This window comes from Ambystoma mexicanum, chromosome 7p (assembly GCF_040938575.1).
Source record: "Ambystoma mexicanum isolate Mex_15411 chromosome 7p, UKY_AmexF1_1, whole genome shotgun sequence".
NCBI classification, from domain to species: Eukaryota; Metazoa; Chordata; class Amphibia; order Caudata; family Ambystomatidae; genus Ambystoma; species Ambystoma mexicanum.
In genome coordinates, this window is record NC_090939.1 from 189,977,150 (window position 1) to 190,001,771 (window position 24,622).

Sequence of the window (24,622 nt, forward strand, 5' to 3'; positions counted from 1 at the left end):
TGTGAATTGATAGCACTGCTTCCCTAAACAAAATCTGCAGAATTCTGATGTGATTCATGATAAGCTCACTTGAAACTACACACATACTAATCACCCACAGCACCATATTTACTTGTGAAGTTCAAGACATGCGAAAGTTATCCGATTCTAACATTTGTTGTTTATATTAGGAATAGAACAGCTTTTTAAACTTGTGCAACTGTAACCTTATGTGTAATTTCGAAATATGAAGAGAGTTTTATACAGTGACTGTCAAGTGGCAGAATTATAACCAGAATGCCTATTGCACTTGCACGTTCTGAATGCACTTGCACGCTATGAATGCTCACAAGACCTAGTAGGTTTGCCTCTTACAGTTTTATATCTATTTGTACTCCCTGTTGAGGCGCTAATTAGCTCCTGGGTTTTATGACTGGCCGCCTGGTAAGTCACTCATCTCTATGCAGGCACTGCCATTAGCGCCTACTGTGAATCCAGCATATGATGCCATATCGTATTGTGACCGCTAGATGGCAGCAGATTGTGATTATTGAGAATTATAAATCGGAGAGCAGAGACTACACCAGCAGAATGCACAATAACTTGCTGAACATGCGCCCCGCAGGCAGGAGGCATGTTGTTGTAGGCGTCCTGGGCAGGCTAAGGAGGCAGATGGGCATCTATGATACTTTAGTACTGATTGCAGGCAGTGCACACAACTTCCCTCTGGAGTCTTCCAATGCCAGTGGCCATTACCCTCCCACAATCAGCTGTCTGTCCATCACTGTGCTGCTCACTGCACCGCAGGCACTGGAGTGTCACAGTTGCTTGTGCCACCTCCAATGTCTCTCGCCTGCCATTTGACGCTTACCAGTTGGTGGGAACAGAGTGCACAGATTGTGTCCAAGAAGGCCTGGTAGGTGCACTGGAGGGTCGGCAATGAATGTTGAATCACGCTCTCACATTGAAATCAACCATTAAAAAACGGCCCATCGGTTTTTCATTGATATCTTTTTTTCCAGAATTGAGCTAAACAACCGGCTGAAACAGATTATTCCCATTTGAATATAAAAGATGATATCCCCATTCGTGCTGGATAAACATAGGGGTTTCCTAAAATCAATGCACTGTATGATGAACACACTTCCCAGACCCGTTGGGGTAAGTGTATTCCTACTAGCATGCTTCAAGTCATTCGGGAGGCGCACTCCCAGCCTGGTTCTTTGCATTGGCCACCCTGGCCACCCCTTGCACTGGGGCCTGTATCTGTTGTACACATCCAGACCCCACCCACTCTTCTTCTGCACTTATCAGATACACCCTATATTACTAACCTAGCACTTTGCCACTTATCGGCTGCACTACAACTGTTTATCACCTTTATTTATTTGTTTTACTTATTATTTATTTTGTTCTCTCCTATGCTCCACACTTTCCAATTTCGCCCCCTTCCGTGCACTTTCACCCTTTTCCATTCCCCATGCACTTTCGCGTTTTCACTGTCACTGGGCCCAGTAAGATCGTTGTTTTGGTTTCTCCCCTGTTCCCCCCGCCACCTTCGCCTGGTCGTGCTCTGAAACACCTGTGTACTAACGCGATATAAATAAAATATATCATATGATATCATTGTGGGACTTGTAGTTCTGCCTTAACCTTTGTAAGTACGGGACTTCAAATGCCAGAATGCGAAGAAACAAAAGTAAGACTGAAAGAGGATCTCTTTAATGCCATGGGACGTGATGACATCTGTGCCTGGTGGAAGGTCCTGGTTTTAACATCTCACTCCGCTGCTTTACACCCTTCACATCATGCCATATCCCCTACAAATGCACATTTACCACTACTAATGTTGACGTACTACTACTGCCCTAAAACATGGCAAAGGAAACGCTTCAGCGGGGGCATTGCAGACATGTTTCCACTGTAAAGGAAAATACGATGGCTGAGACTTATGAAAATAAAAAGCAGAGTCAATAAGGAGAATAATCTGCAAAATGTGCCTCGGGGAATATGGTCAGAGCACATTAAAACATATCTGCAGAAATGGTGCCTTAAGTCAAGCACCTATGCAATACAGAAATGAACCATACACACTTTCAGGTTTCAGTGCATGAACTGAACTAAACTAAATGAAACCCGCTTTATCCTTTGGGAGATGCTCATCCGGTCAGGATTTGTTTTCTTGGCATTACTTGGACTTGTGGTCCGAGATTTATAAAGGAAAATGAAAGAAGAAGTCGAGATTGCAGGAGCATCTCCTGTATGAGGAGAAGCTTCCTGGCATGCATGTAAATTAACAGTTCAAACCATTACAGTCCCATCAATTTAGTATATTTTCTTCAGAGCTATGCATGCATATATTCATGCGTTTGAATTTCAGGAGGTACAGCGTCAACTTTTATACCTTTACACGACACAAGTACTTTTATTTTGGGTAACTAACTGTCCATGGTTTTACAGCTCCCTATAAACAGTATCAGATGGCTAGGGTATGTTTGTTTTTCCTTCTCCTTTCCCCCCTGTGCGAAATTCAGTTGGGATGGGAGAAGTGACAGTGTCAACCTAGATGAACACTAAGCTCAGCAAGCCCTCTTCTCTTCAGTACATCAGAGAACCGTATTTGTAACAAGGTGAATTGGCTTCAGCAGGACCTGAACTCCTGCCACCTAAAAGGAACTGAAACTCGAAATAAATATCCAGAAAACAGGGACACACTTGGAGGCATGTGCCCAGTTCTATCCTGATTTAATGAGTCTTTTAGAAATATGCAACGGTGGGCTGTTTCCTGAGGTTGAGTTGTAACAAGAATACATGACTGTAATGGCAGAAGTCGGCTAAAACTTTTTTGAATACTTATGGCATGGAAAATTTCATGGCTTCTGTGTCCATCCGTGACATTTTGTAGATGGTTTCAAGTGTTTTTACAAGATTCCTGGGTTCCAGACACCAGTAGGGCCTAATTTTCCACTTGGCGGCTCTGGGTACGTTGGTGTATTCCAAGGGACATGGATCACCTTACAGCCCATGTGCTACCGATAGCAAATTTCTTAGAAGATCTTAACTTCGTTTTACAGATCTGCAGATGTTTACACATCAACTATTTCGGCAGGAGACATCCTGTTGGATGGGAAGACCATAGGAGAATCATCTTTTACTGGGATTAGAGTTTGGAATCTTCCCCATCCCCGTGACCTGGGATTTCAATTTCATATTGCCAATGTTCTTGCATTACAGGATAATAACGCCTCGACCCCCATTTTCCGTTAAATAAGCAACGCTTTTCTGCTGCCTTTCTTTTTGGAGGGTCTCGGATGCCAGAGCCTTGGACTTGTAGGGTTGTTCGTTTCTGCTTCTCAAAAGACAAGAAGGTCCTTTACAGCTTTCTACAGTATGCGTCTTTTCCTGATTTTCCTTATTTGTGCGGTACGGTGCCTCTGATGTTATGAGGACTACAGCAAGGACCGGAGCAGGGCTTCTTCGCGACTCGTCATGCCCTTTACACATTCCTTTCAACCAGTTTACTCCCATTCTCTAGCTACGTGTGTTTGCAAAGGTTATGGCCAGGTAGGGTGGACACGTCTGCCCATTTTGCCAGGTGTTCCATGCCATCAAATCGCTTCTGGACAGAACCCTGTTTAGAAGAAACTCTCGGGTCTGTGGACTGGTCAAATTAGAAGGTTTTTAGTACCTTGTATTGTACCGGTGGAGCATGCCTTCGCTGTGGTTTTCTGGCACATTTAAAAAACACATCTCCATGCTTACCCTACGATGGCCATTTTGGTCGGTTATGAAGTAAAGTCGGGATTTTATTGAGGCACAAAGGAGAGAAGATCCAAACATTGGATCTATTGGTACTCGCTGTACCCACCCTGCACTTGCCACACTCTTCTTTCAGTCTTGAGTAGTGGTTGTCCAGTCTATTGAATGGAAAGAGCAGCTGTAACTCAGGCAAGATGATGGGCAATGCCGATTGATCAGCACTAGTCAACAAAAGAAACCAGGTATTGTGGAATGACTTGAGGCAAATCTCTACCTAGGCCAGTGGCTGTCGGAACTAGTGAATTATGGGGCATGTATTCTTTGCCAGTATTTTTTTCTTGCGGTTTGAAAATAAACAAAAATAGTGTGGCATAATCATTGCCTCTGTCCCTTAAAAAAATCCAGACTTAACGTTGTCAACTAGTAAAACTGCTATTGTTTGTTTGTTTATTTATATTGCGCACCAGACCCGAGGGTATCAGGGCGCAGACGTTACAAGAAGGTTCAAAGCTTCGGTTACAACAGTAGGTTACACATATCAAATAGCAAAATCAAGGAAAAAAAGGTGGCAGTGAAGTAGCAGTTACAAATTCTGGCATACAGAGAATAGAGGTAGACAGCAGGGTTACACATGGCAGAAAGAGAAGACAGGAATAAAATAAGATGAGGCAGTACAGCAGCAGTTACAGGTTCTAATGTACAACAAATGGAAGTACTCACAGGACACTATACAAAGGTCTTAAAAGCAGAAACTATAGGACTATACCTAATATACTAAGGGTGACAAGCCTTAGTGGTGAGTTGTCTTGAGCCAGTTGATACAGTTGTGTCTAAAATTCAAATAGGATTGATCTGCACGAATTGATGGCGGCAGGGAGTTCTAAAGTTGAGCAGCCTTGATCGGAAAACTACTGCCTCCCCTCCCCCGACCTTGGCTAGTTTGTATCTGGGAGTGGTAAGGCAGTTAGTGTTAATTAAGCGAGTAGGCCTGGTTGAAGTTCTTCTGTGGAATCTCTTAGTAAGATAGATAGGCGCAGCATTGTTCAAAGCTTTGTGAGTCAGAGAGGCAGTTTTTAACCGGATTTTGTAATTAGTAGATAACCAGTTATTTTGTCGCCTGATCTCAGAGATTTGCTACGCTAAGGGCCGCTCTAAGGGCGTTATTTTGGAGGGTTTGGATTCTTCTAATAATATACTTATTGCAGCCAATGTAGAAGGCGTTAGAGTAGTCAAATTTGGACAGGATGAGGGCTCTAGCCAAGGTGATGCACCTGTTGGTGAGAAATGGTTTTCCAGCTCTGATAAGTTTGCATGTGTATGCAGTGGTGGATGCCATAGAATTAACTTGCTTGGTGAAGGTAAGAGTGGAATCGAGGTGAAAACCAAAGGTTTTTACCTCATTAGCAACTTTGATTACGTTTCCATCAATTATAAAGGACGTATATTCGTCGCTTAGTTTTTTAAGCTTAGTTGGGGTCCCCAGGATGATGAGCTCAGTTTTGTCATCATTCAGGTATAGACCATGAGTTGCCATCCATGCCTGGATGATGAGGTACGCTCTATTCACCAAGGCCAAATCCTTGTCATAATCCCCAGAAAGTGGAAGGAGAATCTGGGTGTCATCTGCATAGTTAGTGTAGGTGACACCAAGATGGTCCAGATCATCGAAAAGGGGCTTGGTGAATATGTTGTACAGGGTGGGTGAGACATGATCCCTGAGGTACTCCACAATTGATGGGAATGGGGTCTGCAGCTGCTGTAGGAGAAAAGACGCTCATAGTTCTATTACTTAAGAATGATTCAATCCAGACTATAGCCTCCTTGGAAAAGTGCACAGCTGAGTCTAGATGACTGCATAGGACCTATGATCTACAAAGTCAAATGCAGCTGAGAGGTCAAGGAGGAGAAGGAGGGCCGATTTCCCTTTATCCCTAAACTCATCGATTTGAACCTTGAGGTCAATTAGTGCAGTTTCCGTCCCATGTTGTGGGAGGAAGCCTGATTGGCGAGCTCCTAGTAAATGGTGAAGTTCCAGGTAGTTTTGGATTTGTAAATACGCAACCTTATCTAGTATTCTAAGGAGAAATGGTATTGTGGTAATAGGACGGTAGTTAGGGTCTAGCGTTTGTTTCTTTAACAGTGATTCTTTAAGGTTACAAGGGATGGTGCCTGATGCGAAAGATGCATTAATGAGCTTAGATATAAAGGGAGCCAAGTCCCTCGCTGCATCCTTAATGAGTTGGGCAGGACATTGGTCACCATTGTAATTTAGAAATCATTTCTACAATCTGCAGAGAGGGAGCAACAACTCTGAATCCCTGGGATTAAAAAAAGAAATCAGTAAATAATGATTAAGCTGTGTATTAATCATGCCACTGAGGAGACTAAGGGCGCACACCCGGTACTCACCTTTGGCCAAGAGTTTTTTTTTTTGTTTTACAGCAAACAGGTAGACAGAGGGGTTGGGGCTAGGTACATAGAGAGCCGGGGTGGGGGGGGAGGGTGCAGGGGCTGGCCCCTAAATTTTGCATTAACAATAGTTTTTACTGTGATGAATTTGATGAAATCACTCCTTTCAAAGAGGTCGTCTCTCCTCATGCAGCCAGGGGGCGGCAGCCACTACCCAATCCTGCCCCTGGGGGTGGCTATGCGAGGGAGGATCACATGGGGAGAGGCGGCCCTAAGGGGGGGGAGGAACAGTGAGACATTGTCAGATGTGAAATGGTATCCCCTTTCCCTTTTATGGAGATCCCCTCCATTCATCATGACTTAGTGGCATATTGTTATGTGGAAAAGGAGATAGCAAATATGACTAGTACCGGGACGAGAAGATGCCTGCTAAGATCTGTGAAGGTCAGGCATGTCCCTATAATTGTGAACAGGCAGGGCTAATTAAGCCTTCACACCTGCAACCTGTCAAGGGGCTGCAGGTGTATAAAAGTAGACCTGCCCAGTGGAAGACAGAGCGACAGAGGCGACGAGAGCAGAAGGAGGAGTTGCAGCAAGGAGGCCAGTGCAAGCAGCAGGATTGGGCTGCCGAGACTCTGAGGACCAAAAAGAGAGGCGGTCCATGGAAGAGTGGCGGGGGAGCTGGGACTCCATGAGCACAGTAGAACGGCTGCCCCGTTTCTCATTGCTTCAGATGCTCATTCCCGTGTCAGAGAACCTACACAGGGGTGTCTGAACGGCAGGAGTTGGATCCCTAAAGCTAAAACCAGAAGGCTGTGTGATCCGTGCTGTAATAAGATTTTGGAAAGCGACCAGCGAGTTTCTAATGATTGGGAAACACGGTACGCGAATGTGTGAACTTTGCAAAATATTGAATACTTTGTATCAGAGTGGTTGCATGCCTTGAATAAGCATGTTTTCAAAAGTCTCTGATCCTTTGTCAATTACTGAAGAGCAGGGAAAAGCTGAGTATACTTTGCGTCAGAATGGTCGCGTGTAGTAAGAAACACATTTCCGAAGGCACTGGGCCATACAATTAAAGGGAAATAAATGCTTATTGAACAACAGATAACGTGCAAAGGAATAATAAGCACAACTAATGAATATTGAATACTGAACTAAATCAAAACCTTATTACTAATCAGAAATAAGACATTTTGAAGCATATGGTGTATTAAAATACTGGAGAGAATACAACTTTAAAGAATAAACAAACCACAGTAGGTTTTTTTCTAAATTGATTATAATTTTTCAAAAACCTACAAACAAAATAGGTGTTGCAACTTCAACTTTGTAACTTTAACAAGGATACCTTGCCTTTTGAACTGTTGCTGAAATCTTGGGAGGAAGGGACCCTTGGAACTTTAAAAAGGTTACTGTGTTTCTTTTGAACTGTGTTACTGAAATCTTGGGTAAGGGAACCCCAAGTTCTGATTGAGAGTATTTCCTTTTAAGTCTAAAGAGGATAATTGAGACTTTTTTGTGGAACTGTTTTACAGTTGGGGAAGGGGGCTGAAAGGAAGCTGCGAGCTGGAAGAAGCTAGGATCTTTGCGTTAAACACTGTTTTTTGGTTGCTACACATTGTACAGAATTAGTTATTTTTGACACAGACAGGGCTTTCTAAGCGCGGACACGGGGATTGAACCTGTGTTGCTCTGTGTCATCTTGTTTCCAAGGCAAACACGTTGCAGCTGAGCTATCCTCTCGATATTCTTTTACTCAGAAACCTTAAGTCAGTGTTCGTTTGAACCATAGTAATTGCTGTCCTTTGACTAACTGTTGATACTGCTCACTTTACTCTTGAGATAAATCTGGCTGCTCAGCCATCGCTACGCTTTACTGTGTAGTACAGGCTTGTACCAAAGGTGAATTTGTACTTCCACTTGTAGTCTTAATTGTATGTGTGTTCCCAAAGGGTACTGCATATCATTCTGCCTAACATAGGGTTATCCTCTTGGGCTACAGAGAACTTGGTTGTTCTTTTGAACTTTTGCTTTCACTGGAAAGAAACCTGTGGAAGGGAGTAATTCCCAGGAATTGTGAACACCATCTAAGTGGAAGCCTTTTTGTTGAACTTGAACATTGTGTGCACTTTTCAAGCCAGAGACAATACCCTTAACACCTTAGAGTTAGTTTTAGAATGCAGGGGGTAGGATAGGATTACGGATATAGGACAGTTTTGCTTTGGACATCTTGACAAGCCCTTAGCTTTTGGTTGAGGTAGGGAAATACCTCCTATACTTGGGACAAGGAGTCATTTTCCAACCCCTTTATTATTTAATGAAGGTTTATGCCAACCACTATGAGCCCTCTGTGTCCATGTCCCAATTCTGGTTCCTCACATTACCCACATTCCAAACAATTTGGTGTTTTAAATAGAACTGTACACTCACCTTTTCTTTCTGAAGGTCATCTGGCAACTTAACGCCTTTGCCAGCAACGTACGTCCAACTCGACCGGAAGCGTATATTTCGAATTTCTTTACTGCCAAGCGCCTCAATTGCCTTTTTTGCATCCTCGCTCAATCTGGGTACAAAGTAGCAACAATTACATATGTTTACACTGTAATGTGTTAGTTATAACATGTCTACCCAAATCATCTCATATCAATATCTGCTATTTGAGCGATGTGAAGTCCTAGGGCAGGGGTTAACCTGTGGCACTCCATATGGTTTGAACTACAACACCCATCAGCCCCAGCCAGCAGTGCATGTTAAGAGATCATTGGAATCAAAGTCCAACATATCTATAACACCACAGGTTGCAGACCCCTGCCCTAGAGACATTTAAATGGCCCAGAGATCAAAATGTATTCTTTGACATATATAATGGGAATCCCATCTAAACCCAAGGAATCCCTCTTTTCATATATTCTTGTATTTGTCTTTAAACAATTTGGCTACGTTTATTATTATTGAAGCCACTGCATAATATCATAAGTGGTTGTAAAACCTTAACACCACAACTGTAGTCTCAACAATTACCACTATTCAGTGCTTTTCAAATATAAGTACATGCAGATTATTGACCTCTCAGCCAATCAGAATGTTTACAGTGGAGTCAATAACTACTGGTATTGACTGCATTCTGAACATTAAGTCTTCAAAAGCAGAGGGTGAAACAGCAATGCAATTTCCAGGCAAGATTCTTTTCAACAAGACACTTCCACTCTCGTAGGAACTTCTTTTTGGCTGCAGTATGCAATTTAACAAACGAAAGAAGCTATAAAACATTTGAAAATGCTTTCACTTTAATAAACCGTTTACTTATAAATTACACCTTGTGCATGGTCATATTCAGCCTGTTCCAGGTCAACCAAATTGCAGTTAAAATTCTGAACTTAAAAAGACAAGTTATTTAAATACTACAAAATAAAACCACATTCAATTTACTAGATCAGTTTGTCCATTTACTTTACTCACTCTTAAAAGTACCTGGTTTACTTCACCACCAAAATTCCAAAACATGTATTGCTACTACCACCATGTGCTAATAGTCATATAGGCCTCAGAAGGGGTCATTATTGCTTGGGTAATGACCCTTGCACAACTTGTGCCCCTCGGCTTCGCTTCAGGCCATAACTTGGTGGCAGGTCCTTATCCCGTGATAATTACCCCTCCCTCACTCTGTAAGACTATATTTGTGAAATTGTAATATAACTGGTTGAGAAGAGTAAATCGAAATGGCAATGCGACAATCAGGCAAAAAATATTTGGATGAATACATTCTATTGTCTCTGGATTTTTTTATATATGTATATGTTAACCGTAATATAATTGGAATCCATATGCCCAGGAGACAGGCCAAAGATGTGTGGGGGCAGCCACATTAACAGCGATAACTAAAGCAGATATGTGTGATAAGGAGCACCTGCCAAGGGAGGCATCAAAAACTTAACCTGTTCCCCCAACCTAACTTGTGTCCAAATGAAAAGGGTGTGAAGTGCTGCCAGGGCCAAGTCTGAATTTAGGCAAACCACTCTGTGCCTCAAGTTAAAATAAAACAAACTGGTGTCCATGAGAATGATTGAGCACTCCATGCAGACAGATTCACTAGCCCAAGTAACAAAGCAGAGCGTAGCTGCTCCAACTCTGTGGATGTCTCCTTTGTGACTTAAAAGGGTAACCGAAAAAAGGCAGTGGAGCAGTGGCCACTGGGGATGTACAGATGCACTGGAGCAGAGTGCTTTCGGATGATGACCTGGTTTGAACACATGCTACATTTCCTGCCAGTGAGCATCATCAAAGCAGGGACACGTTGTCAACGTAGAACTGCTCTCCAACAGAGAAGAGCTGCATTACCGGTTTCTAAAAGGCCCCCCCACACACAGTGATATTTACATTCTTGCAGGGATCATCTCCCATGGATCCCCCATAGAGGAGAGCAGGATCTACAATTTTTCCTAGCCCACCTCCGACCACAGAGAGGCACTGCATGTAGACATTTCAAGGTTGCCTAATGCATCCAGTCATGTCCTAGAAGAGTATATTCTCACAACTTGACTCATTGTAAAAGGCAGTTACTAAACTTAACTGAGACATAACACACCATGGCCATTGATGGTGCACCCTGCAAACCCCACAGAGTGGTCTACACATGAGCCTAACGCACCAATATAGATGGGTGGAAAACTTTGATTTGATTACAACCACTAGGAACTACCCTGGGCAGCTTCCATTGCATAGTTTTTATAGCCTCTGTGACATTACAGAAGGGATCAAACCATAATCAAACCACTTGAGGCCTTGGTACCAATAGTAGCAGTCAAGCCCAAACTGCTAGCTTTCATCCCCTTTGACCAGAAACGCAAGCAGCCATAGACATTTTTCAGCCTTATGTACCTCATCCGTGAAGTGCAGCTTCCTTCTCTCTTCATAGCTAGAAAGGGACCCTCGTCTTGGCACACCGCCATTATGAAGCTTTGAATCATTAATGAAATTCCTCCTGGTAACTTCACACCCATCATTTGAGCCTATCTGTGACATTACAAAATGAGTCACCCATATTCAAAATCAACTTTCATCCTTTCACCAAAGGGGGCGGTCCTGCATAAACTGCCGTCTCAAGATGGAGAAGGTATGTACTTAATTGCTTTCTGCACTTCACCCAGTAGGGCCATCAAAGTACATGACCAAAACAGCTTAAAAACGGTGACAAAAACACTGCCTGATGGCGGGGCAGGCCTTGTAGTGACTGACAGCCACAGGCATTGACACAAAACACCATAAGTATCCTCTTTGTGCCTTCCAAAAGAAGCAGAAGAGCCCCAGTTCCTCTATTTACTTCAGAGTTAGACCTTTCTAGGTCTGCAATTGCAGTGACACATGCTTGACCCCTTAATGTTCTACCTCTAACATGTATTGTGAGGAATCCATTAACTACTGCCCCCCCCCATCACCTGTACTCCCCATTAACATCACGCAAGAATGCCTGGCACCCATGACTTTCTCAACCGCCGCACTTTACTGATGACACACCATGCATCACCAACCAGCAAAACCTGCCGGAGGCTTTAGAGCGCTGTCTTTAAGTAATCCATCAGCTTCCAGCATTCCTAAAATAAATGGACTATTACCAACTAGACTCCCTAGAAACATAAATCCTGCAAATATACTGGGACCAGGTCATCACTTCTACGACCACAAACCTAGGGAGTCATCCCAAAACTGCCTCCATCTACTGAAATAATTCTTCTTCTTTATTCTCCATAAAAACTGACTAGTAGTAACAACATATCTGTAATGAATGAATATGTATTTATTCCACCGTACACATACACCAAATTGCTTGTTTTGTAACATCCCAAAACTGCCTCCATCTACTTGAAATGACACGAAAAAGAGGGCTAAAGAGGCATGTAGAGTTAAAGGACAGGCAGGCCTAACAGCATTTGGCAGTTCAGGCAATAAGTACTAAGGACCTGCACCTGAGGCCAATTGGGGGGCATAACATGCTGCAGAAGAAATAAGCAGGAGCTGGAAGGTCGGCAGCAGTAGCAGAAGAAGCAGAGCACGAGGCTGGCAGTTCACTAGGAAGTGTGACCACAGAAGGGACGCCGGAGCGAAGGAAAAGCAGATTCCACAGGCTCTGAGCTGGTCCTGTGCTTACAAACTCTGTTTGGCTGTGGCTGCATTGGAAGGGATTGGGAGAAGCTGGCAACCTTCACAGGTGTGCATAGTTGCTGCGAATGCAGAGCTGAATTTGTGCATTTACACAAGGCCTGTGTGCTGAGGGAAGCTGCAGAAAGGAAGACTCGCCATTTTTGAGGCCGGATCTGAGACATCCGTACTGCAGAGGAGTATGAGTCCTAAGAGAGCCCTGAGCAGTAGTAGCAAGAAATTGGGGAAGTGGAAGCCACCCGCAACCACTGTGATTTTGGAGCTGGTGAGTGAAGTCCTGTACTCCAAATATCAAAACTCCTTGCCAGTAACTGTAACCAACTGAATTCACACTTGCGTATAAGTTAAAATGAGTGAAACTGTTTGCAGTCGGGGAAGTTGTCGATAATGAAGGGAATTGTATCACACGCATATCCAGCATCAGTTAAAGTCTTTTGTTTCCCATTGTTGTATAACAAGCATTACCAGAGAGGTTGCGTGTCTCCTATTAATAGGAGAACATGGTAAGTAATGGTTCAAGAAGTAGCAGCTGACTTCCCTAAAGTGTTACAAGGATATTTCACATCAAAGATAGGTTGCATCTAAGACACTCTTTGCCAATCCACGTTAAAGCAGAACGCTGCCTGAATAAAAGGGAACGTATGTTTATAAATTGAAGTTTGTCATCAAAGAAAGAGCGTGTGTACCTAAATTTGTTGCGGAAGTGAAACCAGACTCTTATAACATTCAGAACAAAGACTTAATAGTTGTAGAATTTGCTGAAATCACTAGAAGACGACGCATTACCCAAGCCAGTAGACAATCTAAGGTGAAACCAGCCCAATTAAGATCTGAACACCGATGTTTTGAATTTGTTAAAGCCATTATAAACCCAGAGTTCTCCGATACAAAGGTGAGAAGGTTATCCAAGGCTGGAAGAGTGGCAATACTGCGTTGGGGTAACTGCTGGAGACCAGAAGGTGTCCATAAATCTGGGAAAGGGAGCCGGGTGCTTGTTAAAAATAACGAATCAACAATCTATGAAGCTGAGAGAGAAGCAGTCTAGAAGCCAAGACAGATGTGTGGTATCTGTTAAGACAGGCAGAAGACCTGACCTGGCAAAAAGGTAGCCCTTTCTTATGGTACCGGAGTGCCTTGCCTACCTATAGAGGTCGAAGAGTCTTGTCTAAGTTGCCTAATATATAGTGGATTTTTGTTTGAGTGAACTTTTGTTTCTTTGGAACTTTTCAAGAACCGATTTAAGACTTTATTTTTCCTTGGGAAAAATTGACTTTGGACATTCTTGGGGAAACGAGATCTACCCAGGACAAGTAGAAGTCATCCACAACACTGGTTATTTGGTAATCATTTATATATGTTGTTTTTTGCTTTGTTTTGATTGTTCTGTTTAGCGTGAAGGCCGGTTGAGTGTATGCTAAGAGATACTCCCTCAGATTTTAGACTACATAGGGAATCCCCTGATAGAGAAGGCTTACTTAGGTTTTATTTACATTTTCTTTTGAAATAAAATGTCAAATACTGAGAAAATTACAAGCAGTTGTCCGCCTCGCATTACTGACCCATTGCATCCCCCATTAAGGGGCTTCTCTCTTTCTCTGTCCCCACTTTGGGGTTTCCTGGTTTCATCCCTACTTCGGGGCGTGTTTCTTTCCATCTCCCCATTCTGGAGCTTCTTACTTTGTTACATGGTCTGGAGTTTTGCTCCATGTCCCCACTCTTCAGTTTCTTGGTTTGCGCCTCAATTTTGGGCTCGTTTCTGTCTCTTTCCCCACTGTTGAGTTTCTGCCTCGTTCTCCCACGCTGGAGCTTGTTTCTGTCTCTTTGCCCACCCTGGGATTTCTGGTTCTTCCTGCACTGGTGCGTGTCTCGCTCATGTAGCCAACTGCCTCCCATGCATGCCTCTGGAGCCAAGGCACACCTGTATCTGATGAGCAGTGATCCGCAGGAGGGTTGTGTAGGCAGTATGCCTCCAACTGCACTTCACAGTGGTGGGCATCTCCTCCTGGTTCCTGTGTCTTGGTGTGCAAGATTGTGGGTGGTTTCTCCCCCCGGGACCTGCCTCTGCCAACTGAGGTACTCCATTCTCGCTTCGGTTGCCACACCTCACAGCCCCGGTTTCTTGCACAACGAGACTCATTGCACTTCCTCCGCGTGCAACGCCACATCTGGCGTTCTGTCTCTTCGAGCATCTCCCCTCCCAATGTTCGCTGTAATTAAAGTCTGCAGGCTGCGTGGATTTGTTTTCCTAATTGGTTCCTCGACAGACGTGACTTGATGAGGCTGGTTTTTGCATTGGTGTGCTGTTTGAAATTAAGTTTTGTGTCAAAAGCCGAGTCATCCATTGTTAAAGATCTCTCACACATCTTAGTTCCTACATACACCATAAAGGTGTTAAGACTTAAGAAGAACAAGTTACTCTCTTACCTGGTAACGTTCTTTCGTTGTGATGGTCCGACGACGTATTCCATATCTATGACAGTAATCACCACAGCTGTGTTGCTTCGGAAAATCTTTCGGCGTCTGCGTCCTGCGTCAATGTCGATACGCTGTCCTCGAGGGCCTCCGTCGAGCCGGCCTCACGGATGTTATTAGTAGGACGCACGACGCCCGTAGCCTCAGTTGTAGTTTTCTCCCAGAACATGTGGCACCAATCTTCTGCCAGTATGACCACAGAAAGCCTTGCGGAAACGTAAGCTGCAATCGCATAAGAAATTCTGTAGCGGGGTAGGCAGGGGGGGGAGCGATATGGAATACGTCGGACCGTCCCATCGAAAAAGTTACCAGGTAAGAAAGTAACTTGTTCTTCGAGGGGATTGGGTTCTCCGACGTATTCCATATCTATGACAGACTCCCAAAGCAGTACCAACGTAAGGAAGTGGGAAAAGAATTTAGAATACAGAAATTTAGAATGCCCAATCAAAATGCAAAGTAAAGGACCACCTTGCAAAGGCCAGATCCTGCCCATGGATAGAATATAGGGAGTAGTGTTGTACAAAAGTATGGACCGAAGCCCATGTGGCTGCTTCACAGATGTTACGAATAGGAACACCCCACTGCAGGGCAGTAGAGGCAGCCATACCCCTAGTAGAATGGGCCCGCAAGCCTACCGGAGGGTCCTTACCCGCCAAGCGGTAACATTCAGAAATGGCCAAGATAATCCATCTAGACAAAGTCTGCTTAGTAACAGCTTGTCCCAAACGCCTTCCAGCGTAACCAATAAATAGCTGATCGTCCACTCTGACCCGGGACATGCGTGAAATGTAGAAGCTTAAAGCTCTCCTAGGATCCAACCTATGAGTCTTTCCTCGTCCTTACCAGGATGTGGAGCATGATAAAATGCCAGAAGAATAACCTGGCTTAAATGAAATTCCGACACCACCTTCGGAAGAAAGGAAGGACGAACTCTAAGGACAACCCTGTCCTTATGAAACACAGTGAAGGGTGGCTTAACTGAAAGTGCCTGCAACTCACTCACTTTGTGAGCATAAGTGACCGCAACTAAAAATACAGTTTTAAGTGTTAGCAGTCTCAAAGGACAAGAATGTAAAGGCTCAAACGGAGCACCCATTAAGAATTTTAGAACAAGGTTCAAATCTCAACCCGGCACCTGGAAAGGTGACAGCGGGAACATGTTAGTGAGCCCTTTGAGAAACTGAGAAATTAAAGGAACTTTGAAATAAGAACACTCCTCAGACGAGTGCTTAAAGATGGACAGCGTCGCCAGGTAACCTTTAATGGTACCCACTTGCAAGCCCTTGTGGGCTAACGAAAGCAAAAAAGACAGAACCACAGGAATGTCACATGAAAAAGGATTCACATTCTTAACCCTGCAACAGTCGCAGAACTTTCTCCAACGGCACAGGGACTTTGTTACCTGCCATCTGGCCGAAAGCAACACCTCCATCACGTCTTCAGGGAGGTCCCAATCCTTGTAACTCAACCTTTCAGAAACCAAGCGTGAAGGGTGAGGGATCTGACCTCTGGATGGAGAACCTGACCCCCCCTCCTGTGAGAGCAGATCGTCTCGGTAGGGAAGACTGCGTGGAGGGCAGATGGACAAGTCGAGAAGGTCCAGGTACCACGTCCTCCGGGCCCATGCCAGAGCAATGAGGATCATCCAGGAACTGTACCTCCGTAGCACTTGCGGGATGACAGGGACTGGAGGAAACGCGTACAGCAGTGGGAAGGACCACTCCAGCACGAATGCGTCTCCTAAGGCTCCTCTTGGAGGAAATTCCCGCAAGCAGAACCTTTCGCACTTCCGGTTGACACTGGAGGCGAAGAGATCCACTTGAGGGGTCCCCCAAAGGGGAAAGATCTCCAGGAGAATCTCCTGAGCCAACTCCCACTCGTGAGAGATCACGCTCTGCCTGCTCAGAGCGTCCGCCGTCTCGTTTGTTTCCGGCCAGATGAACTGCCGAGATTGAAATTTCCTGCTGGATGGCCCAGAACCAGAGCTGCATCGCCTCCCTGCACAGAGGAAGTGACCGAGCCCCCCCTTTTTGTTGAGGTAGTGCATGGCCACTGTGTTGTCCGTCAGAATCAGGACATTCTTTCCTCGCACAGTCGGCAGAAAAGCCTTCAGGGCAAGCCTGACGACCCTCAGCTCCAACAGATTGATATGGAGTCTGGACTCCGACAGAGACCAACGACCGCTGACTGTCAACTCGTTGGCATGAGCTCCCCATCCCGTGAGGGATGCATCTGTCACGATCGTCACCTCTGGCCAGGGTAGCCAAAATGGAGCCCCCCCCATCAGATTGCCTTCGACGGCCCACCACAGAAGGTCCTGGGCGACCGAGGGCGGCACCTGAACGGGGTCCGACATCCTGCTGGAGGACTGTGACCACTGCATCTTGAGAGCCCATTGCAGAGATCTCATCCGCAACCTGGCCTCTGGCACCAGAAGAATGCAGGATGCCATGAGGCCGAGCAACCTCAAGAACTCGAACGCTGGGAGACTCTGGGCATGTTGAAACTTGTGCACCATCTGCTGAATGTGATGAGCCCTCACCTGGGGAAGAAAACACTGCCCCAGGGACGTGTCGAGCACTGTACTGGAGCCGCTGAGTTGGCGTCAAGTGGGACTTCTTTCAGTTGAGGGAGAAGCCCAGCTTGTGAAGGGAGCCACAGGTGACGGACAGATGATCCAGGGCTTGCTCGGGAGAGCGTGCCCTGATCAACCAATCATCCAGGTAGGGGTAGACGTGAATCCTCCCTTTCCTGAGATACGCTGCCACCACCACCATGAGCTTGGTGAAGACCCACGGGGTGGAGGTCAATCCGAACGGCAGGACCCGAAACTGAAAGTGCGAGTCGCCAACCGCGAACCTCAGGTACTTCTTGTGCTTGGGATGGATCGGCACATGAAAATAAGCGTCCTTGAGGTCTAGAGACACCAACCAGTCCTGAAGTTGAAGGGCCTGGAGGACTTGAGAAAGAGTAACCATCTTGAACTTGTCCTTCCCGAGGAGCTTGCTCAAACCGTGCAAGTCCATGATGGGTCTCAGTCCCCCCGTCTTTCTTCGAAATCAAAAAATAAGGGGAATACCATCCCTTGTTCCTCTCCGCTACAGGCACCAGTTCTAGGAGCGGATCGGGACTCTTCAAAGAGATTCCCTGGTGGATTGTCGTGAGGCCTCTGCCGGAAAGGAAGACAGTAGCCGTGGGCTATGATCTCCAGAACCCACACATCTGAAGTAATGGCACGCCACTCTACAAGATGCTGCGCCAGCCTTCCCCCAACCGGCGAACCATGGGACATGGCCACATGACTGAGCTGAAGTGGCTGCGGCAGTGCCTGAGGGCAAAGAGGCAACTGCCCGAGCGGCCTTGGCACCTCGAGTACCCTGTTTTCCACCTCTGGCACTCCTACGGTGGCCCCTTTGACTTGCAGCTCCTCTCGATTTACCAAAGGATGAGTAATATCGAAAGGAACCTCCCCTCCATTGCTGTCCCCTAGGACGGAGGTTGGCAGACTGCAGCGCTCAACGGCTTCGCTGCAGCTTTGGAGGTCTGTAACCTCAAGGCTCTCGTCAGCCTTGCTGCCAAAAAGATGATCACCATCAAAGGGCATGTTGAGGAGCAGGGCTTGCACATCAGGAGCAAACCCCGACTTCCGCAACCATGCAAACCTGCGTATTACAGTGCTCGCCGCCATGGACCGGCTGACACAATCTACCATGTCCATACCCGACTAAACAGACTCACACATGGCATCCTTGCCATCCTGCACGATAGCAAGAAAACCATCCCGTTCCCCCTTCGGGAATATGTTCAGCAGCTAAGGAAATACAGTTCCACAAAGTGTGCATGAAACGTGACAAGGCACATACGGAGTTGGCTGCCTGAAGAGCCATACCCCCTGAAGAAAACACTTTCTTCGCCCAGCCGTCAAAACGTTTGTCGTCCCCATCAGGAGGGATGGTAGGGTACGATGCCTGCTTCGCTGGGGCTATAGCCACCTGCACCACCAAACTCTCTGGAGTGGGGTGCGTGGTCAAGTAGCAGGGGTCGCCACTGGCTGGGCGCTATTTCTTCGGCAAGAACTTGCTCACTGCCGGGAGACTCTCCGGAGAAGTCCAAGCCGCAGCCACCTTTCTCTGCAAGGCCATATGGAATGGCAACACCGGGTCAGTCGGTGGACCTTGGTCGAGGTTATCCATCAGGTCATCCTGCTGAAAATCCTCAGGTGGCGCAGACCACTCCAAGTAATCAGTCACCCTCGACATAAGCCGCCGGTACGATGACTGGCGTGCGTGCCAGGTTCAGGCCTACCGAACTCCACCTCCGGAGAGGTGTCCAGACCACTGGTGTCGTGCAAAGACTGACGCAGGTCTTCAAGCTTGCTATGACCAGAAAGGAGGTCATCAGGAACCTCTGCAGGAACCTCACCTTCCTCAGACCCTTCATCCACCTCAGAAATATAATCCAGAGGCTGGAAAGAGGGCACAGAAAAAGGGACAAAGACATTTTTTGCCTTGGCCAGAGCCTTTCTGGGGGGTTTCACCGTGCCACGGGGTACCTCCGACAAAGCAGCCTCGAAAGGCGTCAAGGGAATCGGCGCTGACATCGAGCGTGGCGCAGACAGTTTTGACAGCGTCGACAAAGGCCTCGAGGGCGGAGCCCCGAGCGTGTCCTTCGACAGCCTGGGCGCCGATGGCGTCTACGGCTTCCTCGGAGGCGGAGCCTCAAGAGAGTCCCTCGACCTTGGCGCCGAAGGCGTCAACGTCTTCTTCGAAGACTTCACAGGCTCTTGTGGTCTTGAGGGCGTCGAGGACCGGACCTGGAACGGGCATGTCTAGAGCGACCATCCTTGTCCAACCGGGACATCTAAGGCGCCCGGTGGTAGCAACAACCACTCGAGCCCAAAGGCGTACGAGTGGCGTCTCTAGCACGGTCACAGCCGGCGTCTTTCGACAGCGCAGACGGACCGGAGCCCTGCAACTGAAAATTTGCCATCATCTCCTTTTGGAAGGAATCACATTCCTCAGGCGTGGAATGCTTGTTGGGACAAGCAACCCGCCGACGGGCGGAGTCCTCAGACAAGGACGGGGAAGGCGACCGGTGCCGGCGCTTCCGTGAGTGCCTCAAAGAAGCAGAAGAATGGCCGGACCGACTCCTGGACCGAGACCCCCCGGATTTACGTTGCCGATGAGGAGAGTCGCCCCTCGAATCGTCAGTCGAAAGGCCGGCAGATCTACACTTCCGGGGCTTGGCCACCTTACATACAGAAAGCTTCTTCTTATGCTCCTGCAAGGCCTTCGAAGTAAGCGACTGGCAGTCCACACAGTCATCCGTGTCATGGTCCTCCCCGAGGCACCAGAGGCAAGCATTCTGCGCGTCCATCAGCGACATCTTGGACCCGCAGTCCCGACACTTCTTAAAACCCGGCAGCGGGGTAGAAGAAGATGAAGACATGACGATATACTTCACAAACGAACAGGTTCGAGGAACCGAAAGAACAGAACTCAGAAGAGTCGAGGTGCGCCGAGATCGCCAAAGCGAACACGTTCGCCGAAAAAACGGAACTGAGGCGACAGGCGTCGTGCGTACTACTTATAACATGTGGTGACGTCGGCTAGACGGAGGCCCTCGAGGACAGCGTATCGACGTCATCGCCGCAGAAAGATTTTCCGAAGCAGCACAGCTGAGGTGATTACTGTCATAGATATGGAATACGTCGGAGGACCCAGTCCCCTCGAAATCATTCCTTTTCACAGGAACCTCTCTCTGGGGTTTGTCTCCTAAGAGCCACCTCCAGAGGGCTGCCGCTTACCCGGTCCCCTAGGGGGTGTTGAGCATAGTGGGCTCATCTCCTTAGTCCCAAATGGGGTGGCTCCCCCTCTTATCCTCTCCTTGAGAAGAGTTGATGAACTCCCTAGATTCGTCACAAGAGCCATTACATAAACAACTCAAGTGCAGTCCTTATATTTAATAGGAGATTTGGGGGGCTTCCAAGCACACCTGCCCTGCACTGTATGGTGCATATTTACGGGGACATGGCAACCTAACAAGTTTATCAGCAGCAGAGAAGACAATTTAATGAGTGTGCCACATATGTACAGAAACTCCATGTCTATCTGACTGGTGGATGTGAAGATTGTTAAACAACTTTTTGGGGATTAGGTGGAGAGAGAGAAGCTCAACAGTAGTCAGCAAAAGCACTATAGCCAAACATGACTTTGAATACAGAAACCTAAGTGGAAGGGAGGAGTACCTTGTCAAATGTAGATGTACGATTTAGGCAAAGGGTCCTCTATGTAGGCTGTGTCTAGACTAAATGGGCTTCTGCTTCAAGTGCCCGAGTTTATACAACCGGGCTCAACAAGATTATTACACATTTTAAGTTGCAATAATTATGATTTCTTGAGGAAACAGTGGCTGCAACCAGTGTATAAATAATTTGGAGTGTTATCTGTTAAAAGGACACTAGATCTACAGTCATATACAAAAGAAAATTTGCCATTGTAATTTTTTTTTTTAAAAGCTTGCTGTATCAACGGAAATGGATTATGAATCAGGCCTTTTAAAGTGTCTTTTGATCAAATTGCATAACTTGTAAATATTCTATTACAAACAAGTGATCTAGCTTATACATAATGTTTTACTATCCTAATTTTGATGTCAAAATGGGATCCGTTGTGGCTAATGGAATTTTGCCAAATAAAGACGCGAAAGTGATAAGAGCCAAAATGGTAAGTGCAAGATGTTCGAAGTTGGTGAGGTTTTAAATTTAGGACATTTGAAGCAAATGTTTCCCAGAACATGAAAGAGCAGTATTTAGTAGACAGTGAATGGGTAGGTCTCGAGTTTTCCATTAGCCTAACGAACAATTAACAACTCATACCCGACTTGCACACGTTTGTAGATGTGAAAAGTGGCACAGATCTGTAAAAACAGGCAGGAAAAAGCTTGCCGCTGTGTACCAATGTAATGCAAATTCCCCGGATGGGGCGGGGCATGGAGCGGGAAAAACACTCAATACATGTCCTCCCTCCTAGAGGGGAAACCAACAGCAGCTTCACTGGCCTCTAATTTTCATGAGGGCCCGGATGCTTAAATCACCATGGATTGCCACCTCATTTTCATAACAGCAAAAAGCTGGGCAGTGGCAAAGGGATTTATTATAATGACGGGCTGCCATTACTGATCCTTTCCTGACCAGGGCGGTAAAAGGCATGGGAACCGCCTGGATTCCTGTGTCTTTTTACCATCCCTAATAGGAAGCTGTCAAAATATGGCGGTGTGGGCCATGGACCATGGTCCACTTCAGTGATTTGAACATCTCCATTTAAATGAGCCTGTCGATCTTTTTCTCTGCCATCACTTTATTGGGACTATTTCTAAAAGTGCCAGTTTGTATTAAGTTTATATTTTTTACCTTCTTCACCATTGCATACATGTGCTACTTACGTCATACGGATATCTTTGCGTGCGCTCTTCTGGAATTCTGTACCTGCGACTCATGTTAGGGTATATGTGGAATTTGTGTAGCACACCTTTGCCACTTACAAGACCTCGAGGCACATAACCTCAAGTTTAAGATGCAGTAATAAGCCTATAGTTTGCCATACCATCCGCTACTTACTTGGTTGCGCCATCATCGTGGGTGGACATTAGCAAGATGGATCTCTGGGGAGCATTTTTTAAGAACGTCACCAACGATCCCGAAAAATCTGTCAGTAAAAAAGAAACATATTTTACACAAACACACAGACATGACACAGACCCTGCCTAGAAAGCACTCTAGGGTCAGTTCAGAAATCACAGGGACCAGTTCCGGGTGCGGTTTGGTCGGCCATTTGTGAATAAATTGTCCATTTAAAAAAAAAAAAGAAATAAAAACAAATAAAACTAAATGGACATATTTCACAGACTTGACTGCACTTCTGAAAAAACACCATATAACGTTTGCATTAGCTTTGCTCCTTGAGTTACTGGGAACGCAGCAAGCAGGGTTTGCTCCAATCAATACTACTGAAATATTTTTGCAAAGTGGTGGTGTCCATTTTTTTCAGCTTGTATGAAAAGGAACAAAGGTAACACGGTGTGCTCCGAATTTAGTCGGTATTACATGATGCAAAGCTTTGAAACGGGGCAATAAAATGCTGTAAAAAAAAGCTGCAATTAAATGTTGCTCCACTTTTCGAATTTGAAGGATGAGATTGTGCTCGAGGCAGAACGAAGCTTCCCCATTTCTTAACAGCAGCATAAAGAAGCACCAACATCAGTGGTCGAAGTGGCCGGGAGCAGTTGAGAGCGGCGCGCCTCTACTTTAAAAAAAAGTTGGACTGTTTCTATATTTTTATTTTAAAAAGAAACCGTTCCAGAATGGTTTAGTTTTAAAATACAAGTGTAGGAAGAACTTGAAACGTGCACTTTATTGTGCTGCACTGAACATTCCCTTTAACAGCAGGTGTGTTTGTTTGGGGTTTGGTTAATGCGTGGGAGGGGCGTCGCTATGAGGTTTGTGGGATGCGCAGGCAGGCTAGCACAGAACATAGTTCCATTACTTCTTTTCGTACACTTCGACCACTGACCAACATAAACATCTTCAGCCATGTGTGTTGGACAAACCCTACCCATTGGGTCATGTACGTGCTGCACAAGGAGCAAAAAAATCGCCATGTTTATCGCCAGTACAAAGCCTATGGAATCTGTCCCCAACGCTGTTCTTTTTATCTGGGGTATTTCTAATGTTTTAGCCCTTGTTCGAAAGAGTAGCGGAGCCCTTTAGTTTGTAAGCGGGGCGCTATACAAATGTCAATGCAAATACATTGTGATTTTCCTGGAATCGCATGTATACAGCAAAAGGTGTTTCAAGGCGAAACAAGACAAGGGTGAGTGGGAGGAGAACAGGGATGAAATAACAGAAACGGTCATACTCGGCCTTGTGTCATTCGGATCCTGCAAGTGCAGTAACAAGAAGTGCAGGGGAGTGGGGAGAAGAGGAGAGGGGAGGGGAAGTGCCGGTCAGAGCAGAAAGCGCTGATAAGGAGGGAAAGGAAGTGCAGGTCCGAGTGGAGAGCACGCAAGTGCTGGGGCGGAGGGCCCCTGGGCTAGGTGAGTGATAAGGGAAGGCCAGGTGGACAAGTGCCAGGGGAATGCAGAGTGTGCAGGGGGATGAGGCCCACATGCCAAGTGCAAGGACGGGCTGGATGGGCTCAAGGGATGCAGGCCCATCCAGGCTAGTGCAGGGGGAGGGAGCCCGAAAGGGCAAGTGCAGGTAGGGGGTGTGGGGTCAGGGGAGACCAAAGTCCTGAAGGAGACAGTGTGAGGGGGCCTGGATCCTGTAAGAATCAGAAGGAACCAGGCAGCAAGTCAAATAAGGCAGAGGGGGACATTAGCAAGGGAGGGGGAGAGGGAAGGAAGAAGAGAAAAGGAGGGTGTTGAGAAGCTTCTTGAACTTGACGAGATCCGGCTCAGGTCTGAGAGGGGCAGAGAGGCCATTCCAGAGGGAGACTTCTGCAGACGAGAGACATCACTCTGCCCACTCTGTTTGCAAAAGCGTCTGAACTGTAGAGAGTTGGAGCTAGAAGACCGAAGGACTCTAGCAAGGAGGTATTTAGGGAGAGTGTTGCATGAAGCGGGGTCCCAGGCCCCAGAAAGCCTTGTGGATGATGCAGAGGTTCTTGAACTTGATCCTGGCATCTACCGGGAGCCAGTGGAGAGATTGTAGGGCTGGAGAGATGCAGTCCCTTGGCCTGAGGCCAAATATAAGTCTTGCAATACAAATTGGGCCACATTCCATAAATGTGCAGTGTGGACTGCCCAGCATAGCTGCGCTACCATTGATCAGTTTACTGCCGCACAC

The 24,622-nt window shown here is 46.3% G+C and overlaps 1 protein-coding gene across 1 annotated transcript in view; it reads right to left on the minus strand.

Annotated features, from left to right (window-relative positions):
* The window catches only part of FAM3B (FAM3 metabolism regulating signaling molecule B), a 455,943-nt gene that overhangs the window by 80,924 nt on the left and 350,397 nt on the right, over positions 1–24,622 (minus strand). Inside the window, exons 6-7 of the mRNA XM_069636046.1 lie at positions 22,397–22,484; positions 8,581–8,713 (exon numbers count right to left, since the gene is read on the minus strand). Of these exons, the coding sequence (XP_069492147.1) occupies positions 8,581–8,713; positions 22,397–22,484 (221 nt within the window). The remainder of the gene's footprint in view (positions 1–8,580; positions 8,714–22,396; positions 22,485–24,622) is intronic.